We start from the raw sequence: 18,757 nt of genomic DNA, 5'->3' as shown, positions 1-18,757 counted from the left end.
TCATAAATAAAGATGTAAATTGTATACGTTTCTCCGTACTGCCAGTGTTCCACAGCCACCCCCCCCCGAACATGACAGTTGAGATTTATGCCACTGTGCCCGTTACAAAAATGTACGAAGAAGTTCAGCAAAATAAGACATTTCTTTTAACATGTCCAATCACATTTGCAACAAGCATTGGCACAGCCGTTAGATCTGCTTTTGCAGCGCTATTTATAAAGAATTTATCTAAAAGCAAGACGGCGTGCAGGTAGTTCTGAAAGGGGACTCATATATATATATATATATATATCCACTCTGACACGTCACACTACTCTACCTCACTCTGCACCACATCTTATTACAATTTGCCCCACTCCACAACACTCTGATCCACTCCACGCCTCTCCACTTTACACTACTGCACTTTAAGCCACTCTATACCACACCATTTCACAACACTCCATAACACTACTCCACGCCACTCTGACAGTGTACCCTACAGCACAACACTTTACGCCACTCCACTCTATGACAGTCCATTCTACTCCCCTCTATGACATTCCACTCTGTGCCACTCTCCTCTACGCCACTAAGTTTTAGCCATGCTGAACAGCAGCCATGCTGGTGTACAACATTGCTAAAACACATTGCCAAAGCCAATAGCACGCGGATAGGCAAGACATATTGACATTTCCAATGCTTGTTTCTTGGTTTCCTGTGTTATTGCTTATGTTGGTCCTGCTGTTCAAAAGGACACTTATCATGCAGAACCATCAACCTAACAATGTGGCTGTTTCATCATTTGCTTCAAAATAGCCTGTGTTATTATAACTCACTTACCTATCATAGGCAGGGCCGGACTGGCCATAGCGGGCACCGGGCATTTCCCCGGTGGGCTGGTTTTGTACCAGCGGTGGCCGGTTTTGTCACAAGGGGCCGGTTTTGCAGCAGTGCTGCAATATCGGCCCTCTGTAACAAAACCGGGAGCAGTGCTCGTCACTAGTAGCCCCAGCCATCCACTCACTGGGCCGGTCGAGCAGCAATCTGCTACGGCTGGTTGCTGTTCCCAGTCCGGCCCTGATCATAGGAGTCATTTATCTTCTCCGTCCGTACTCGTGCGACCACTCAGCCTGGTACCTAAATTAACCATTTATAACTACAAGGGTGTTCCCTGTTCTCTGGAGTAGGTTAGCTATTATGACTAACTGGCCTGCTGCCAACAAGATACCTAGAAACATGGGTTAGTAAGCAAGCAAATATATGTATTTATTCAGAGGAGAAGTTCAGAGTATAACCAGGTTTTGAAAGATTTTCTGAAATGAAGGAGATGAGAAAATATTCAAGCTACCTAGTCATATTAAAACCGGTGAATGCCAAGTTATGGACCCTTGAAGTCTTTTAAACTGACGTGTTTCTGAGCTTTGTGCGCAGCCAAACAAGGTCCTGAGTAATATCTTACAGGGAGGAGAGAGGTCATGCTGTGTATATTTTCTGTTATTTTTTTAGCAGTCTACATGGAATCTAAAAATATCTTCATAGACAAACACTCAGCACCCCTTTAGGCCATTTCCGAATGGTTGGGAGGGTTTTGTTGACTCCTATGCCCTTACCTGAGGGCTGTTCTGAGGGAAATCGGTGGTGGGTGCACCAAAAAACCTTGCTGGGGTGATAGCGGAACTTCACTCAACTGCCTCAGGAACACTTTTGTTATATATATTTTTTTTAATGCGTCGCTATAGCCCAGAACAATTTCAATGGTGGACAATTTTCTGAAGGTTATTCCCCTGAAATGGCATGCAATCTCTTTTAATATGAACAAAGAAGTTACCATTAATCACAAAATTGGCTGACTTTAATCTGATGACCCTGAATAAACGTCTTCCGTTTACTGCACAGCAGCTGAAAACTACTGCACAGACACTAGTGAGGCCATCTGTGCAGCTTGTGGTCAATTACAGACGAGTTCCATATGCAAGGTTATTAAGCCGAAACAGATCGCATAGCTGGGGAAAGGCGACTGCAGCAAGGTCCTGTTTAGCAACTCCGTACGTCCTAGTCCAGGGTTGGCTGTACAGGACAATCTGGTAACATATTAGTAACTCAAAGGGAGGGACAGTTCAAAAATGGTGGTGGGAGTGACCAGTAGGTTGTTATCCTAAGAATTAGCCTCAACAAATTACTTTGTGAGGGAAAGAGGAATACCATGAGGCAATAGTCCTTAAGAAGAATATAGTCAAGGCCGAAATATGTGTAGGCTTTCTATAATTACCTGTGAATGTTTGGGAGCCAGATTCCACAAAAGACATGGTATCATCTGACACAAACCATTGGGATACAATTAGGGTATTGCCAGAGTGCGCCCTGCTATGAACTCTCTGCAGTCTTTCACTCGTCCTTGTGAAGGCAGCTTCAATTCATGCAGAACATACTAAAGGATAACTCACTACTATTAGGATTATGTAGTCACTGGGCAAAAATATCAAGTGTTTGTATTTGGGATGCAACCCTTGCAGGGCTTAATTTCAGAAGGTGGTTTCCGGTGCTCGAACGGCACATAATTTTCAACACCAGTACCCATGATAGCCTGTCACATGGTGGTGCTGGCTGTCTAATTTTGAGATGAGCACCACAGCAGTTGTTAAATAATTCAATATACTTTTAAAATTACTAATATCTGGCACCCAAGCTATAAAAATAGCTTGGACGTCAGGTATTAGTAATTTTTAATGTACATTAAAAGTCTGAATCGAAATGCTGGTAGGAGTGTGGTGGTTAGTTGTTGTGTTGGCACGGTCATTGGCAGCACAGGCAGAGGCAATGAGTGGTGCCAGCTGCAGTGGCCTCCTGAGGAGGGCCCTGGCACTTTTCCTTTTTGAAACAAATTAAGCACTGAGGCCTGGGATGTGTGATGCAGGTAAAATGAGGTAGGTGGAGATCTGGGAGTCAAGATACTGAAAGAAGACTGAAATATAGCCTGCTGACACATCAGATAACCATAAAATCATACGTTAAATTAAGCCATTTTAGAGAAGTTACTGGAATGTCGGCTCCTACATGGACATGTATGCACACATTTAAATCTGTTCAAAGCTCCCTCATCCCCCAATTATCAATGAGGCAATACAGATCCAGTGGATTCACTTAATATTAAATTGGCGTGTTATGAATTAAAATAGGATGGAAAAGCAATCCACTCAATTTCCATGATTTCAGTGTTTAAATTAAGTTGATGGTTCCACGTGGGGCCCACTTTTTGGGAACCACATCTTATTTTTCCATCATCAACCTTTGACCTAGTACTAGAGAGAGGGGTCGAAAAATAATAGTAAAGCGAAAGATGGAAAACCAGTGACAAAAGGAGAGAGCATGGTTGAGAAGAAACCTGCATAGGTGAGATCGAGGGGCAGGGAGAGCTTAGTGGTGGGTAAAAAAACGCATGAGGTGGAATTAAAACTAGACGGCATTGGTAATCCGCAACCTAGACATCGGCAGCAGTGCAGACAGGCTTCTGAGAAAAACTTTGGACTCAACACTTATTCTCTTACATTTTTAGCACTGTATGATTAACACTGGAAGAAATGTCCTAAACACACCACAGTTCTTTTACTCAGGTTAAACACAATTAGGAAAAGGGACAAAATGACAAGTACATTTAATGCTCTAGTTTTGGTGATGTAAGAAAGGATGAATTCATCTCGGTCCAGAGTTTAGTCACCAACACCATAGGGAGAATGCTTGAGAGCCATGATAAATGTGGGTGAATTAACTTGGTGAGTGACAGGGTAGCAAGTGGTGGTACTAGACAATTACCAAATGTATAGTTAAATGTTCCTAATTCTCAATATTGAGTTGAAGTGTGAATTTAGGGGAACAAATCGGAGACAGAAGAATGGATACAGGATTGTTTATAGGAGCTGTGCATTTGTGAGTCTACAAAGTCCAGGAAGCTACAAAGGATATCTGTGACTTAAAGGAATGTGCTCGGCCACACTCAGGAAACAAAATAGGCATTCAGCCTTTTGAGGAACACCGAGGCAGTGTTATATGTACCCTGAAACCAGTTTACTATTAGCATTTGCTGTGAGTTCTAACTGACTAGGAGAGGAACCATGGGCCGGTCCTTGCTGGCCTCATCATAGTTATAGAACCATGAAATGGTCAGGATATTGAGAAAAGGAGAGTTCCACAGTGAAGGAACTACATTGCTTAGTGTGCTGAAGCCTAACTGCTATTATTTCACGGTCACAACAAATGCACTGTTCGAATGTGCTTGAGTTGACAAGGCTTTATAACCTGCTCCGGATATGCTCATCTCCATCTTCCTAACAAATGAATTCAGATCCTATGTGGGAGGTTGGAAATAGAAGCATGCAGAGCTAGCGCCAAGACACCCTGTAGATTATTTATACTCACTGAATGGAGTTTTACCAAATTTTCAACCATGTGTGGCCAAGCGAGTATTACTCTAGCAACTGGTCACCTAAATGCATCACATCACCCATGATGCCAAGACAGTCCTCATTCAGAACTGGAGTACACAACCGATATGTAGTATGGTAGAGCCCAAGACTGATCCTAGAAATCAATACTTCACCAGTGAGATCTACAGACCTGTCTTTTTCAATCAGTAGCCCCAAGGCAGCCTACCTGGAGCAGGTCTTGGACAAGTTGAAAAGGGTAGGTGAGGATCTCCATACCTACCAAAGAGATACTGCCACCAAACAAAGAGAATTAATAGGTTCAAGTAGGAGCTTCTTGAGGGACGACTCGGTGAAGGTCTCCATGGACAGAGTCTAGCCATGAAGGCAAGAAACGTCCTACTCTAAATGGGCACCTCACCAAATAAGATGATTTAAAAAGCATTTACTGTCACAATGGTTTGGGGAGGTAATGCGATCTAGTGGCTAACATGCTAACCTGGGAACCTGGAGACTTCAATTCGAAACTTAGCTTTGGCACCAGACCATAAACATGTATAATTCCAAGTAAATGTTGGTGGGCCTGAAGACATCAATATGCAGAATTTAAACTATAACGTGCTGCCTTTGTGTGTTGGGGTGGTGAAGTCTTCACCTCCAACACTGAACTACGTAACTACTTTCGCAGTTTTGATCTAATGTTTCATGTTTTTACATACGTCATTTCTTTTAGAAAGGTTTCCTTAAAAACAGTCAAATACAAATAGGGTTTTAACTTTGAAATCTTTAGTGTGAATGAGATCTCACCTTCCATGTCTGAGTCGCTGTCTTCTAACGAGGGAATGTTAATTAGCGTTTGCTTGCTGTCCCTCAGGACGACCAGCTGAAGCTTCCCCCGGGACTTCTCGATGAGCTTCTGAGCTTCAGCTAAAGACATGTTCTCAGTGGATGTTCCATTGATCTGAAAAGATCAATCACACAAATGTTACAATGAAAACTGGGCACATACTGTATCATGAAAAGAGCAGTCTTGTTATCTGTAAGCTACTCTCTACTAAGCTCTCTATACATTATTTTACTTGAGGCCATGATAAAGACGCCACAAATCTGCTCTTCAAAATCAGAGGATGGACTTGCTTCCGTTCGAGGTGTTAGATGTTGCAAATGTGATGGTTCTCCTGGTGTGTGCTTGGACGACAAATTGAAGGATCACTCAGGATTCGACCCTGGTATTATGACTTTGCACCTGTAAATGTAGCAGATGGTAGAACGTGCTGCTGGATGCCTTACTACTTAGTTTATTAGAACATTGGAATGTTGGGGGCTCGAAGTGCTCTGGGCTTCTAATGGTCAGTAAAAGCCTAGACCTCCAACATTCCAATATTTGTTCTTCACAGTTGGTGCAGTGAACAAAGGCCTCACGGAGACCGAAGGGATTTAGATGCCCTCGAGCTCCCTGAGGCCTTTGTTTTATTTGTTAGAACATTCTGCCCTCTAGTAGTGGAATGTTCTAATAGCCTTATAGACCGCCATAGCAGGGCTATACCGGCCATTAAAGGCCCGCTCCCTTGTTAAAGGCCTTCTGCTCGCGTCTTTAACACTGGAGCGGGCCTTCAATGGCCGGTATACCCCACTACGGTGGGCTATAAGGCTATATTGTATATTCAGGTTGTGATGGATATAGGTTAATAATTATTTCTTGATGTGTGTTACAGTACAGCGCTTGGCAATATCTCTCGGTGGGCAGTGCTCGTGTCAGCTCGCTGACCGACAACTATAGCACATACTACAGCCTCATCAATGGCTCACTAGAGACTCACTCGTCCGCTCTTGGTGCACCATCCCTGGCTTCCTCCGCAATCCCAGCGCTCATTCAACGCCACGGGAGCCCTTCAATTAACTCCCCTTTTAATCCGATTTGAAACCTAATCCTTGGTCTGTTATTTACAATCAAAGATGCAGAGCAGAATGGGGCACGAGAAATAAAAGCGATGTCAGTACCAACAATTGTTGAAATATAAAGGTCGCAATTGCCGTCTCATTCATCAAAACATGCACCTGCGCTCGACTCTCCTTCACTCTGAGAAAAAGAGACAGCCGGCCCGTGTCCAACCAATGTGGTAGATTAAGAGCGTAGGGAGGGATGGTCAACGAGTTAACAATACCTTAACGTGGTCTTGCGTGGGAATGCGTCACTGTGCCTTTAATTTGGTCACGCTGGTAGTTGCTCGTGCGCATGCTAACCTGCCTAATTGCTAGTTTGCCTTTCAGTCCAATATGGCGCAGTGTGTACGTAGGCTTTTCTTTACATATGGCAGGACGAATGGCCTGGTGAAATCAACCTGTCAAGGGCGATAATATGCATCGTTTGGTCCGGCCTTGCATCTTATTTACCTTAAAATGAGCTGCGGGTGTATTAAGAGACAAAAATACGCTTTTAGTGCAGTGCAGCTCAGATTAACTATACTTCATGACAGAACTCATTCCTCAAAGCCAGTCTGCTGACTTCCCAAGAGTAGGGTTGCTGGGAGTAATCCGCCCGGCGCTCCCTCCTCCACATACTCTGAATTCTTCAGTAATGAGCTATGAACTGCAACACTCGGCACACTCCCCACTTCCAGGGAGACGCCAGGGCTTGGGTGTTCTGGCAGTGTTCATGAAGGCGCTTGCTTCGCGTGGAGGAGGTGGAGAGCGGCTTTTCTTCGAGCACCGACTGCCCTCTGGCTCTGCATCTTGGCCCGTGGTGCAGAGGTGGGGGGTTAGGCCCCTTTACATCATGCCAGTCTTATGTGTGCAGAGGGGCCAGATAAGGACACGTTCTACTTGTGGTTTGTTGGATCCAGGGCAGCCCTCGGCATTCAAGAGATGATCAAGTTCACACAGCGCCTACCTGTCCAGAATGTCCCAAGCACTAAAAAATCCAAAAATGTAGAAAAACAAAAAATTGATGAGCAGAATGCTTGAAATAATTTCAGCCACTGGTGCATAACACTGCATAGAGTCAACTCTGAACAGGACTGTCTCGATTTGACTGTTGCTGGTCTCTGGCTAAACATGAAAGGTCAGCCCGAACTGCTATGTCAAGTACTCAGACAGGAACACGGGGCATTGTCCGTGACAGTGATCAAATTGAGTATTCAACACAACATAACGTTTATTTGTAAAGCGCATGTTCACCCAGAAGGGTATCTTGGCCCTGAATAACAGATGTTTATTCCAAACTCAATGGTACTAATTTTTATTGAAATCAGAAGGATAAAAGGCTGAGTGGACCCACTGGGATTTGAACCTGTGACCATGAGGTCAAACACAGGCCCCTACAGTAGATGCACTAGTCCACCAGACATTTTTCTTTCCATGGTGAGGCGATCCAAGTACGATGGGTATGCCCAGATGTGGGCCTCGTGCTCACTGTGCTTCAGGACTCAACCTGCGAGTCATTGATACGGCCCAACAAAATCAAAACCTGGATGGGGTAGCTTGTGTTCACGTGGGTAACCCAAGCGTAAATTGCAACAAATACCACAGTTTATATCTATATACGTCAGTAATTTCACCAGGTTTTCCAGGTGTAGAGACGGTGCTTAGACTAAAATAAAGTGATGCACGCATCTGGTTCAGAACTATTTTGGGTTTTTCATTAACTGGCTCCTAATCTAAAGGGGGTTTGTAATAGGCTATGGGAACAAAAAAATCATAGTAACAGGCCCCAGGCAATAACACCACAGTCTACCGCAAGTCACATATATTCTGAGACACCTTCACCGTCATTTGTGTGTAAATCTGGGCTCTTTAGTTCTTATCTAGTCTGGCCTATGTCACTGTCTTCTTCTGATGGTTACATCACCTGCCTCAGGACTGAGGTGTCTTTACTTTCCACAGCAGTTCTGATTGGATCTTGTCACCTTGCTCTAGTGGTGTTAAAATCCAAAAGGCATCATTTGAACCGATGTAAGGATTTAGTCACCACCTAGTTCCACTGAATGGTTGAAGAGGCCCGGTCTGGAAAATCAAGGATTAGCTCCTATCTGTCGGAAGAATCCAAAATAGGGTCCACCACTTGGACAGAACATGGGGTCCCTCCTGCCCTACAGTGGTGTTCGGACATGCATGGCCAATCCAGTTGATACATTGCTCCTGTCCATCCTCAGCACCCGACTCATGCAGCAGGTGAGGTTTGGGTCCCAAGAGCTCCTGTGGAATCTTTCTGCCTGTGCTCCAAATTAGCTGAGGGCCACCTGCCTAGTCAACTGTACATCGAGGGTCATGGTGCCTCTTCCCCGAGAGACCGCTGTCAGTTTTTGGAAGTCCCTCAGGTGAAAGTCTCTCTACACTGCCGTCTGGAGGGAGTGAGTGTGTCTAGAAAGTAAACTGTCCCGCTCCTTCGGATTTCCGAGAGAAAAATCTGAACTGACTTACAGATCGTTCTGTTCTAGAAACAAGGCACTACTAGTTAGGCAACCCACTCATCAAATGCATGCAAACAAAATCACGCACCAATCATGTCTCATGCACACCTTTGGCAGCACCTTATGGCTACCTCAATTGGTTAACAAGCTCCAGTCAGGTGTAAACTCGAGACCGCTCCTCAACAAATGCTTCACAATCCTACTTGGAGGGCGAAGTCCTCGCTGAAGATGCTTTAGCAAAATAACTATTGTGTCAGCTGTTGCTGAAGCAGGGCTGCCGTTTAGGTAACAAGAAACTGAGCTGAACTGAAGAGGGCCTACACCAGCTTTCCTGCTGTAGCTCCGCTGTAACTCGTTTGGCGGGACATCGGCTATGAACAAGTTACCGGTCTGATGTAGAGTCAGTGTCCCACTCAAAATAACAAACCAGCAAGATCGCCAGGAAGTGTCAAAAGGAAAATAAATGCAACAAATAAAATGCCTCACCTTCAGAATGAGGTCACCATCATGCAAACTGCCATCTTTTGCTGCTAGGCCACTGTTCGACATTCCTTTGACGTAGATCTGACTGCCAAGCCGCAGGCCGTATTCTGTCAAAAGAGGATCAAAAGCAGAATGTATGACATGGGGGAAATTCTGTTGCTCAGCTCTTTAGATCTCGCCAACCAAACAGCACAGCAATTTGGTTGCAAAAGGCCCACTGTGTGCGGACCAAACACTTACAGTGGGATTAGAGACCATGCATCATATACTCTTGGTTGGTTTTATTGCCAATCTAATTTGCTTGCTTTTTTTGTTCAATGGCTTGCCTCCCCCTTTTTTCTGTTTTTCCCTCTTTACCACCGTTTTGATTGGAAGGCTTCTGTCCTTCCACCACTCATATTTAGGGGACTGCTTTTTCTTTTCCTCCAGCACTCCATCAGAGTGCATAAGTTGTCTAGTTCTCTCCCGCATGTGCTGCTTCCCTCCCAAATACTCACCCATGCGCAGTGTTGCGCCCTTTGTGTGCTGCTTTCACGTTTGCTTCTCACTCTGCTCTTGTGCTCCCCGCTACTCTCACACTCATGCGCTGCTCCTGCTCTGTCTCGCTTCCTCATACACTTTCTTGTTCTCTCCCTCGTGTGCTGCTTGTCAATCATTCCCACACTGTGCTTCAGTTTCATTTTATCCCCTTACCTGTTGCTCCAACACCATTGATAGGCAAATCCATTTTTGGGGGCCCTTTTTGTTTTGTTTGGGAGTATCTAGCAGTTGTAGTTTGTTGCCAGGTGTTCTGCTACTTTGAAAACGTTTTTCACACGCTTGACAATTTTTTCTTTTTTTTTAATTTACTGATCTAAGTGTTGTTTACCATCTCAGTTCAGCCAAGAAAAATAATACAAAAAAGGAAAATGGCACCAGCGCCTTTCTGCTGGCGTGCACACACACGTGGTGAAGCATGCAGATGCCTACAGAAGGGTGCGACAGCAGCCGTGCATCGTGTCTTATTTCTTTATCGCATGTAGTGTGCAGGATGGACAAAGAGCATTTTGCAAAACGTTAATGCTGCCCTGAATTGGCGAGGAGCATTGGCAAAATCAAGGGTTTCAAAAAGTAATAAAATCTTTCTTGCAATAACATTTTGACAAAGGCGCTGTGAAATCTCCCAGTCCAAGAAACTCTGAAATAAAGTATGCTAAGAGAATTCAGCAAGTCACAAAACTACAGTGGCAAATCTCTGCATGCCAGCTAAAACCATTACATCATGCTTTGTAGTCAGGCCCAAGGTAAAACGGTTGTACTGAACATGTATGCATCAGATGAAAGTTTCTAACGCACAGCTGCATCATACGCATGGCCTCTAGCCGCAGCCGTGCTGCTGGAATGCTAACCCGAAGTTTACGTGTGGAATTCTACCAGGTCACCAATGAGTCATAACGAATTCACGTCACAGTGCACGTTCCATTTCGCGCTTTTATTTCAGAGTCGCCAGGAAGAAAAGGACAGGATTCAATGTTCTGTGCTATACTGAAACTACGGCGCTCATACATGTAACAGTAACAGGTGAGTGCAAACGCAGGAGTTTAGACAAGAAATCAGTTACGCTACTACAAAAGCAAAACACATGAAACCTGGGTTAAAAGGTGGCAAGTGTGCCAGACAGGTGACATACTTGCACCGTTACTGCTCAACATATGCGGCCGTCTATTTTCATCTGCTAGACGGCGGTACGTGCAACGGTGGTATACCTCAACAACCATAGGAGATTAAACACCACTTTTCGTGAATTGTGTTCCCTAATAGTGGCTCGTAATATCACAGCGTGTCGGTGAGATGCGGGATTCCAACTCATGCATTCCTACACTGCACACTGAGACTGTTATTTTGCTTCTCTCAGGACTGCAGTCTAGAATCTCCACATAAACATTAAAAGAGGAACACTAGTTTGCCTACCTGATGCTTAACGTTTGTGTGCTCTTCAGTCCCTTCAGTACTTGGTCAATTCTGCAAACTTTAGGCAGATTCACTGCATCATGTCTCACTCCATTCCTGATGCTTCTGCAACCATTCCTCTTTGCCAACCAGACTGGAAGATCAGATACTGGGATCGCATACTGGGAAGCACAGAGCAATAGCACCAAGCCACAACGCTACCCGTAACGGCCAAGCTTTAGGCCCTGCATGCATACATGCATACAAACATTGACAGAGCAACTTTTTTCATAGATAGTAATCAATATCGCTTATGTAGCCAAAACTTCTACTCTGAAAGATAATTTTTTAAATAACCTAAAGTTATGATTTTCAAATTCACAACTCCCAAAAAGTCCTGATAAACATTGAAATTAGAGCCTATGGAAACAGCAGTTCTGTCTAGCACATTATATAATCAGGATTAAAATTACTAGAATGCAGAGAAAAATCATGACTGGCTAAGTTTCTCACCCATGTACCTAGAAAACCTGACAACGCCATTAATGTTAACAACCTAGTCTATTATTTACTAATAATTATGAACTGCTTATAGTTAGCAAATAACACAAAAAAAAATCAGAAATTCACTGAAAAAAGACAAAGGTTACAGGGACGTTATAGTTAGGCTCATAATTTGCTCATCCAAAACCATTGAAATTCAGCAGCTATAGTTACCTGAGCTAACTATAACTTACACTCACAAAATGCACTCCTTACGACCTCACATATTACATAACTCAGGACATGGTCAGTGACATCACCGATGACATCTCAAATGACATCAGGGTTGGGTGCAGTGCTTAACTGAAAACAGTGTAGGCAGCCCCTGCGGAGCATAGCCAATAACCATGCGCAGCTGGGTTGGCCCCCCATGTCAAGTTGGCCACCCACTTGAGGTTGGGTGCTGGGCCTAGCTGATGTGGATTGGCAATAAATGTTAGGAGATGGAACAGATGGATGTTGTAGGATGGAAAACTCAAGTAGTCAGAAGTTGAAGGAACAGAAACAGAGGTTACAGTGAAGTTATGGCTAGCTTTGGCTATACTTTACAATAAGTAAAAAAAAATCTCAGCTACTCACTGGAAAAAAACAGTTAAAGTGCTTCTATGGTAAACAAAGAAAACCTAAAAATTAAATTCTCCAGTTAGATTAACTATAAGTCGAGATCCCATTATGCACTGCTTATGACCTTACACATGACTTCACTCAGGACATGTTTAAGGACATCACTGATGTCAGTATACACAGCTACAAACAACCTCCATTTGGTCATGTGCACTGGGGTTTAGTTGCAGTGCCAGACCTCAAAGGGAGCGACCAACCCACACTCTGCATAACCTTCAGCTGTGTGCAATAGGGGTGGGCCTCACAGCCTGGTGTATAGCTAGGCCCAGAACTCTACCAATAACAGGTGGCAAACCCCTACCTCAGAATGCTTTTAACTAAGTGCACTGGGGGTGGCCATATGGCCTGACCTATGGCCAGCTCATGCACAGACTGTCCCTGCTGGGCACAATCTTTGACTGCGTGCAGTGGTCATTGGCCTGCATTAAAATGTTTTGTATAACCAACCACTGCAATACATGGCCTTCAGCCCTTAACACACGTGGATAGCCATACAGCCTGACCTTTGGCCTGGCCCTGCCCCCATCCTTTGAAAGACAGGCAGCCACCCACCACAGCGTATGGTTTTTCTCCATGTGCAAAAGGGATTGGTAACAAAGTCTGGCTGTATGGCAGGCGCTATGCCCATTCCTCCGCAGAACTGCTGCATACGCCCATAGGTCCCTTTTTCTTTTTTAACTTTATGGTTGACAGTATGTAATGTAATGTAATGTATAGGCATTTATATAGCGCACTACTTACCCGGAGGGTCCCAAGGCGCTTAGACCGCTGCAAACCCCTTCCTGGCTTCCCTGAGAGATGGTCCCTTAATGGGTATCTCCAGGGTGAGACCAGGCATCCCCGGCGGTCTGGTGGGGCCGTTAGTGAAGATGAGGCAAGCTAATGCCCAGAGTTGCCGAGTGTGATCGCTGATCAGAGTGGGCACCGAGGCGAGAGAATTATCGAGTCCGCTGGCCCTGGTCCAGAAACCTGCCGCGCCGGGAATCGAACCCTGGTCCCGGGCCGTCCTCTGCTCTCGGGTCTGCCGCCTCTAACCATAGCACCATCACAGATAAATTCATCAATTAGGTCAGCAGTGATGTTATATGCAAGATCATGGTGTTATGGTTAGTTTACCCAATCATGAATTTCGTGTTTTTTTCAGTGTATATATAAAATTATGGCAGATTAAAAGCAAGGAACTCGAATTAGGGATATGCATTAATCTTCCCTATCATGAAGCATGTAGAAATACTGTTCAGAGTTATTGATCACAGCTTTCTATGGTGTATGTATATGGAAATGGTTTAAAGTGGCTATAAGGCAGTACACAAAGCAGAATAAAAATAATGCAAATTGTTGAATAAATGTGTGCATCACAAGTTTATAAGGTGACATTGCCGTTGCATGAAGGTTTTTAAAATGGGATATTTAGCTTTACAATTGGTTATTCTTAGTTATCAGATGTGTTTTTAGGTAACTGACATCTGTTTTGTATGACACTATAATATATTTTTATAAAACAAAAGATAATGCCATTATGAATTATTAATCTCTTTATGATCCGGTAGTTGTGATCTCGCAATTCACCAATTATTTCATAATAGGGGAGTTGTGACACCACTGAAAACACTTCCAGAAGACGCAATACTCATCAGTTGATTGGCCTATTAATAGGCAAAGCACACCCATCAATTTTAAGAAAAGCAGCTTAAGTCTGAATTTATTCACCGACAACTGCACTTTCCGGTGAACACGGTCTTTCTAAACACCGCTACATTTTTGCTAATGGCAAGGCACCTAATTTACTGTTTGAAACAGTGCTTAGCCATTGGCTTTTAATATTACTGTTTCCCGTACATCGGAAAAAATAATGGTATTTGAATAGTAATAGTTATATTTTAAAAGAAGAGATTTCCCTTTACTGCTCTAGGTTTTACAGCCATGCGGAGGGATGTTCAGAGTTGCTCATAATCGGGGATGGGGGGTACTAGGATAATAGATCAAGATAAGGGGCTAATTCAGAGACCCAGACTGTAGCTTTGCTACGTGTATTGACCATTCTCTGGGAAAATGTTTTCTGTTAAAGTAATAAGGGTAGCAGCGATTCTTATGTAATTCGCTGTTCCTATATACTAACCCATATGATTTATTCAGCCTCTTATCCTTCTGACCTAGATAAAAAGTGCCACTGAGCTCTATAATAATGCCTGTATGAATGAAGCCAAGTATGCAATGACATTTGTGTGTCAGTTCATATTGCTTCTGTGTGCAATGCCACAAGTCTTGGTTATGCAGGCATAGTGGGCAGAAATTCAGGTCCTGTAGTATAGGCCGACGTGATCAGATTTCTTTAGTCCTTCTGATGAGACTAGCGACAACTAAGAGGAAGCCATTAGGAAGCTATTCAGACGGGCTAGCTTTTGAGCAAAGAGACTGGTGAGTAGTAGCTTTTTATCTGTATCCAGGAGGGAGAAGACCAACGGTGGGATTGTCAACCTGACGGTAAGGAAATAGGACTTCACCTTTCCATCAATGTTATGGAAGTAGGATCCAATCTGGTAGATTATATAAAAGTTTATTTATTTTCAAGTAGTGAGGAATAAAAGACAGCAATTGTCACAACCTTCCTCGCACAAGCTACATCAGCTGTCATTTCTCAACAACATTCCCACAAGCTCTAATCACAAGTGTTTCACAACAGAACCCTCATGAGTAGAACTCAAACGCAACACAACTCCCCACTCTCCAAACAGCCTTTTAAATTCATATACAATTAAAAACACGAAAAACTTTAAATTGCATACAGAAATTAATTCACAACTGTATACCTAAATAGGTACAGACTTTAATACTGAAACTAGAACGGCCTCAACATAAATTACTGCAAGGTATAATCTTGAAACTTGGCTGGCATCGACTAAACCCTGTATGATCTTCATCGACTGAACAAACCAGAATGAGCAAAACCAATACTTGAAAAAATATATATAAACACCCATCTCCTGTTTCGACTCAGATTCATGAAATTTAAAACCCAGCAACGCCTTCGCACACTCACTACTCACTTTTACAAGGGTGGAATCCTCTTGGAAGATTGAAACACCAGGATTCCATTCAGAACATCTTCAATCTCCCTTTGAAAGGTAGCCACTGCTGAAGCGAATCCAAATGGTACTCTTTAACATTAAAAACCACCTGTATAACAAAAGCCGCAAGATGCTTTGATTCTTTACTAAGAACAAGCCTGTGATACAGAGAGCGTATGTCAAGTTTTGAAACTACGGAAGCCCCAGTTAAGGACAATCAATGAATGAACCTTTGGAAGCAGATTCCCATCAATCCATATGGCCTTGTTTAAACTTCCCAAATCTATACACATTCTCAACTCATTGGCTTTCTTAAGGGCTACCACGATAGAAGATAGCCACAAAGAGGAATCAACTATCTCAATAACGCCCTCTTAACACAAACTCTTCAAAAGCTCAGTTAACTCCTTCCGAATACCCAACAGAAGACTAAATAACTTATGCATGACTGGCACACTCTTTTCCTTTTACTTGATATGATGCTCAAAATTGTTCACAATTCCAAGTTCTTCTATTAATCCAAACATTCTCAAATGCTCACAGGAGAACCCTCCAACTCACTTATACTGGGGGTAAATCCAGGTCTCAGTTGGGGCCCAAGACAATCTTGATGATGCCATCCTAAAATATCTGGCCCTGCAATTCGTACATACACCTTCCCCACAGCCATACCTTCCTTGAATTGGATCAAAGACTCAAAATACCCATTCTAGATCTATTTTAACTGCATTATGACCACAAGGATTTAACAAGTGGAGGTAAAAGATCTTGTGTAAAACCATTCATACAAAGTTTGTTTCAAAATTGTGATCTTAGAACCAGAATCTGTTTACAGAGGAACCTTAATTCCTTTCAATATAAACTTCAAAAGGATTTTTACAAAGAGGTACATTTTTCATGTACCTTTACACAAAGCTCCATATTTCCCATTTCTTTAGAGATATGTTCCAAGTCTTCTTCCAATCCAGAATTAACTTTCACATTTTTCATGCTTCTACAAACCCTTTCTAAATGGTTAAAACACCACATTTATTACATTCTTTCACTAGTGCAGAGTATTGTTTATAAAATGCTACAAGCAATTTGAACTCACACCTGTAAGCAAGAATAATCAGATATCACTATACTCTTCAACTGTAAACTCATATTAGACAAACCAGGCTTCTTATTATTGACAACAGCACTGGTCTCCAAAGAGGATTTGCTTAGTTCCTTCAAATATTCCTTAGAATCCAGAATACTGTTGGATAGGTCACAAGTTTCATTAAGGGATGGATCCTTGTAGGTCGCTGCGAGGCCTCCGGGCAGTTATGCGCTATATAAGTGGAATTTTTCATTTCATTTCATTTCATTAAAGATGTTCTTAAATACCTTAATTAAAACATCTGGTGCCTAACTGGTCTCTTATTAGCTGAGTTGTGAAACTACCAAATTCACACTTTGCAGCTGAAACACATATGCTACATACATATCAATTGACTCAAAATCAGATTGTTCTGTGAATTCTTTTAATGTCTACTAACAATTAAGTTAGGTGAATAATCAAAATGAGTTTCCACATGTTTAACAGCTTCCTCATACTCATCCAATTCTTCAACTGCATCATAATTCACTATTTTAGGTAAATCTTCAAATATATTTTGCCTCTCTAGGCCTAACAAATGTTCTAAAATCAATCTCTTCTTCTCAGGTATAAATTTTAGAACATCAATGACTCCTAAATACGAGTTAAATACCCTGAAGCACTCCTTCCATACAATAGGTGGTATACCAGGAAACTGAAACAAGCATTGGCATCAGCCAATAGGTCTCACCTTTGGGATCTTATAAGTGTTAAGCCATGCAACGGGTTTCTAGAGAACAGCCCTGCTTCTGAGACTGCACAACATGGTAGGCTGCTGCCTTTGCTAGAGAACAGCTCTGCTTAGGAAACTGCACTGCACGGTAGGCTGCAGGCCGTTGCCTTTTCTAGAGGACAGCCCTGCCTCTGAACCTGCATGATACGGTAGGCTGAATGCTGCAAACTGCTGCCTCCTCTAGAGCTCAGTCCTGCCTCTCGCGCACAGCAGTGCCTCCTGTTGAAATCTGCCTTCTCTAGAGGTCAGTCCTGCCTTTCGCGTACTGCACAGCAGTGCCTCCTGTTGAAATCCGCCTTCTCAAAAGGCTAGCTACCCCGTTGTCTAACATACTGCCGACCTGCTCAGCCCCCCACACCTGAACTCCCAGCTGCCAAGAAGGTCATGGCGGGGTTCCCACGAGATGCCTGCTGAAATCTGCTCCTCCATAAGTTGTTTCATCACTGCGTCCCAATAGCTTGCCTGGGGACGTCATGGGGCTTTTAAAACTACGATGGAAACTTAACTCAAGCGGGCGGTTGGGTAGGCGGCCGGTGCCAGTAAAAGTTACACCTGAACATGTGACCTGCTGAGTGGGCACCCATGTGTTGCACGGCGTCTGTTTACAGTAACAAGCAGGCTGCTTTCTGCAGTAAAGGAAGAGGTTTTCCTGTGCGCTCCCAACTCTTAAGTATATTTAGTCTGTTCGACAGTGGAAATGTTTTAAGAGCAGTTTGATACCGTTGCTTGTGAAATCCTTTGCATGGACTGCCTGCTCCTCGTGCTTTGTGACAGCTCCGGATCCCCACTGTTACTTTGTGGTCTTATGCAGCCTCAGGGCAGCACAGCAGGTCAAGCCCTGGCAGCACAGCCTTCCCTGGGGGTCAGCCCATCAAGCATTTAATGTATGGGGCCCGCAGCCGCGAAATTTAAAGCGGCTTAAGAGCAATACATGCAACAAGCGCTGAAAGACAAGCGAGGCCCCGCGAAAGTACAGCGCTTACCTTAAGGGGGCGAGCAGCAGCAGGTGCGATAATTGATAACAGTTGGCGCGCTGCTCTCTCCTGCAAGGGAAATGCCAAACGTGCACCAGTGGCAATAGAGAACAGTGCAAAACATGCACAAGTTTGACAAAAGTCCTGAGCAATGCCAAGAGGTCCCTCCTAAGCAGCACTTGCGCGTTGCGTAGGCGAGATCTAAAAATGGGGAAGGTGGCATAATGGTCTGCATGTTAAAAAATGCAAAAAGGAACACAATGTCTTTTTAAAATAACAACAGAATTGCATACTATATAAATCCTACATATAAAAAAAATTCCAACACAGGATCTAAAACTGTTATCATACGAACAATTACCTCAGGCAATATGAACAATGTACATGAATCTAGTATATATCAATATAGTAAAGTGAAGTCTATAGTAAAATTTGTTTTCAGGTTGAGCATATAATCAGTACATCCAAACC

The 18,757-nt window shown here is 43.4% G+C and overlaps 1 protein-coding gene across 3 annotated transcripts in view; it reads right to left on the bottom strand.

Annotated features, from left to right (window-relative positions):
• LOC147727191 (tight junction protein 2-like) overlaps positions 1-18,757 on the bottom strand; it is a 240,240-nt gene that overhangs the window by 7,429 nt on the left and 214,054 nt on the right. For all 3 annotated transcript variants that reach the window (XM_086961236.1, XM_086961237.1, XM_086961238.1), the window contains exons 6-7: positions 9,296-9,399; positions 5,208-5,361 (exon numbers count right to left, since the gene is read on the bottom strand). In XM_086961236.1, the coding sequence (XP_086817362.1) occupies positions 5,208-5,361; positions 9,296-9,399 (258 nt within the window). The remainder of the gene's footprint in view (positions 1-5,207; positions 5,362-9,295; positions 9,400-18,757) is intronic.

Source organism: Lissotriton vulgaris, chromosome 3_1 (genome assembly GCF_964263255.1).
Source record: "Lissotriton vulgaris chromosome 3_1, aLisVul1.2, whole genome shotgun sequence".
NCBI classification, from domain to species: domain Eukaryota; kingdom Metazoa; phylum Chordata; class Amphibia; order Caudata; family Salamandridae; genus Lissotriton; species Lissotriton vulgaris.
The sequence above is the reverse complement of the archived record's forward strand: the minus strand, read 5'-3'. Positions and strand labels throughout refer to the sequence as shown.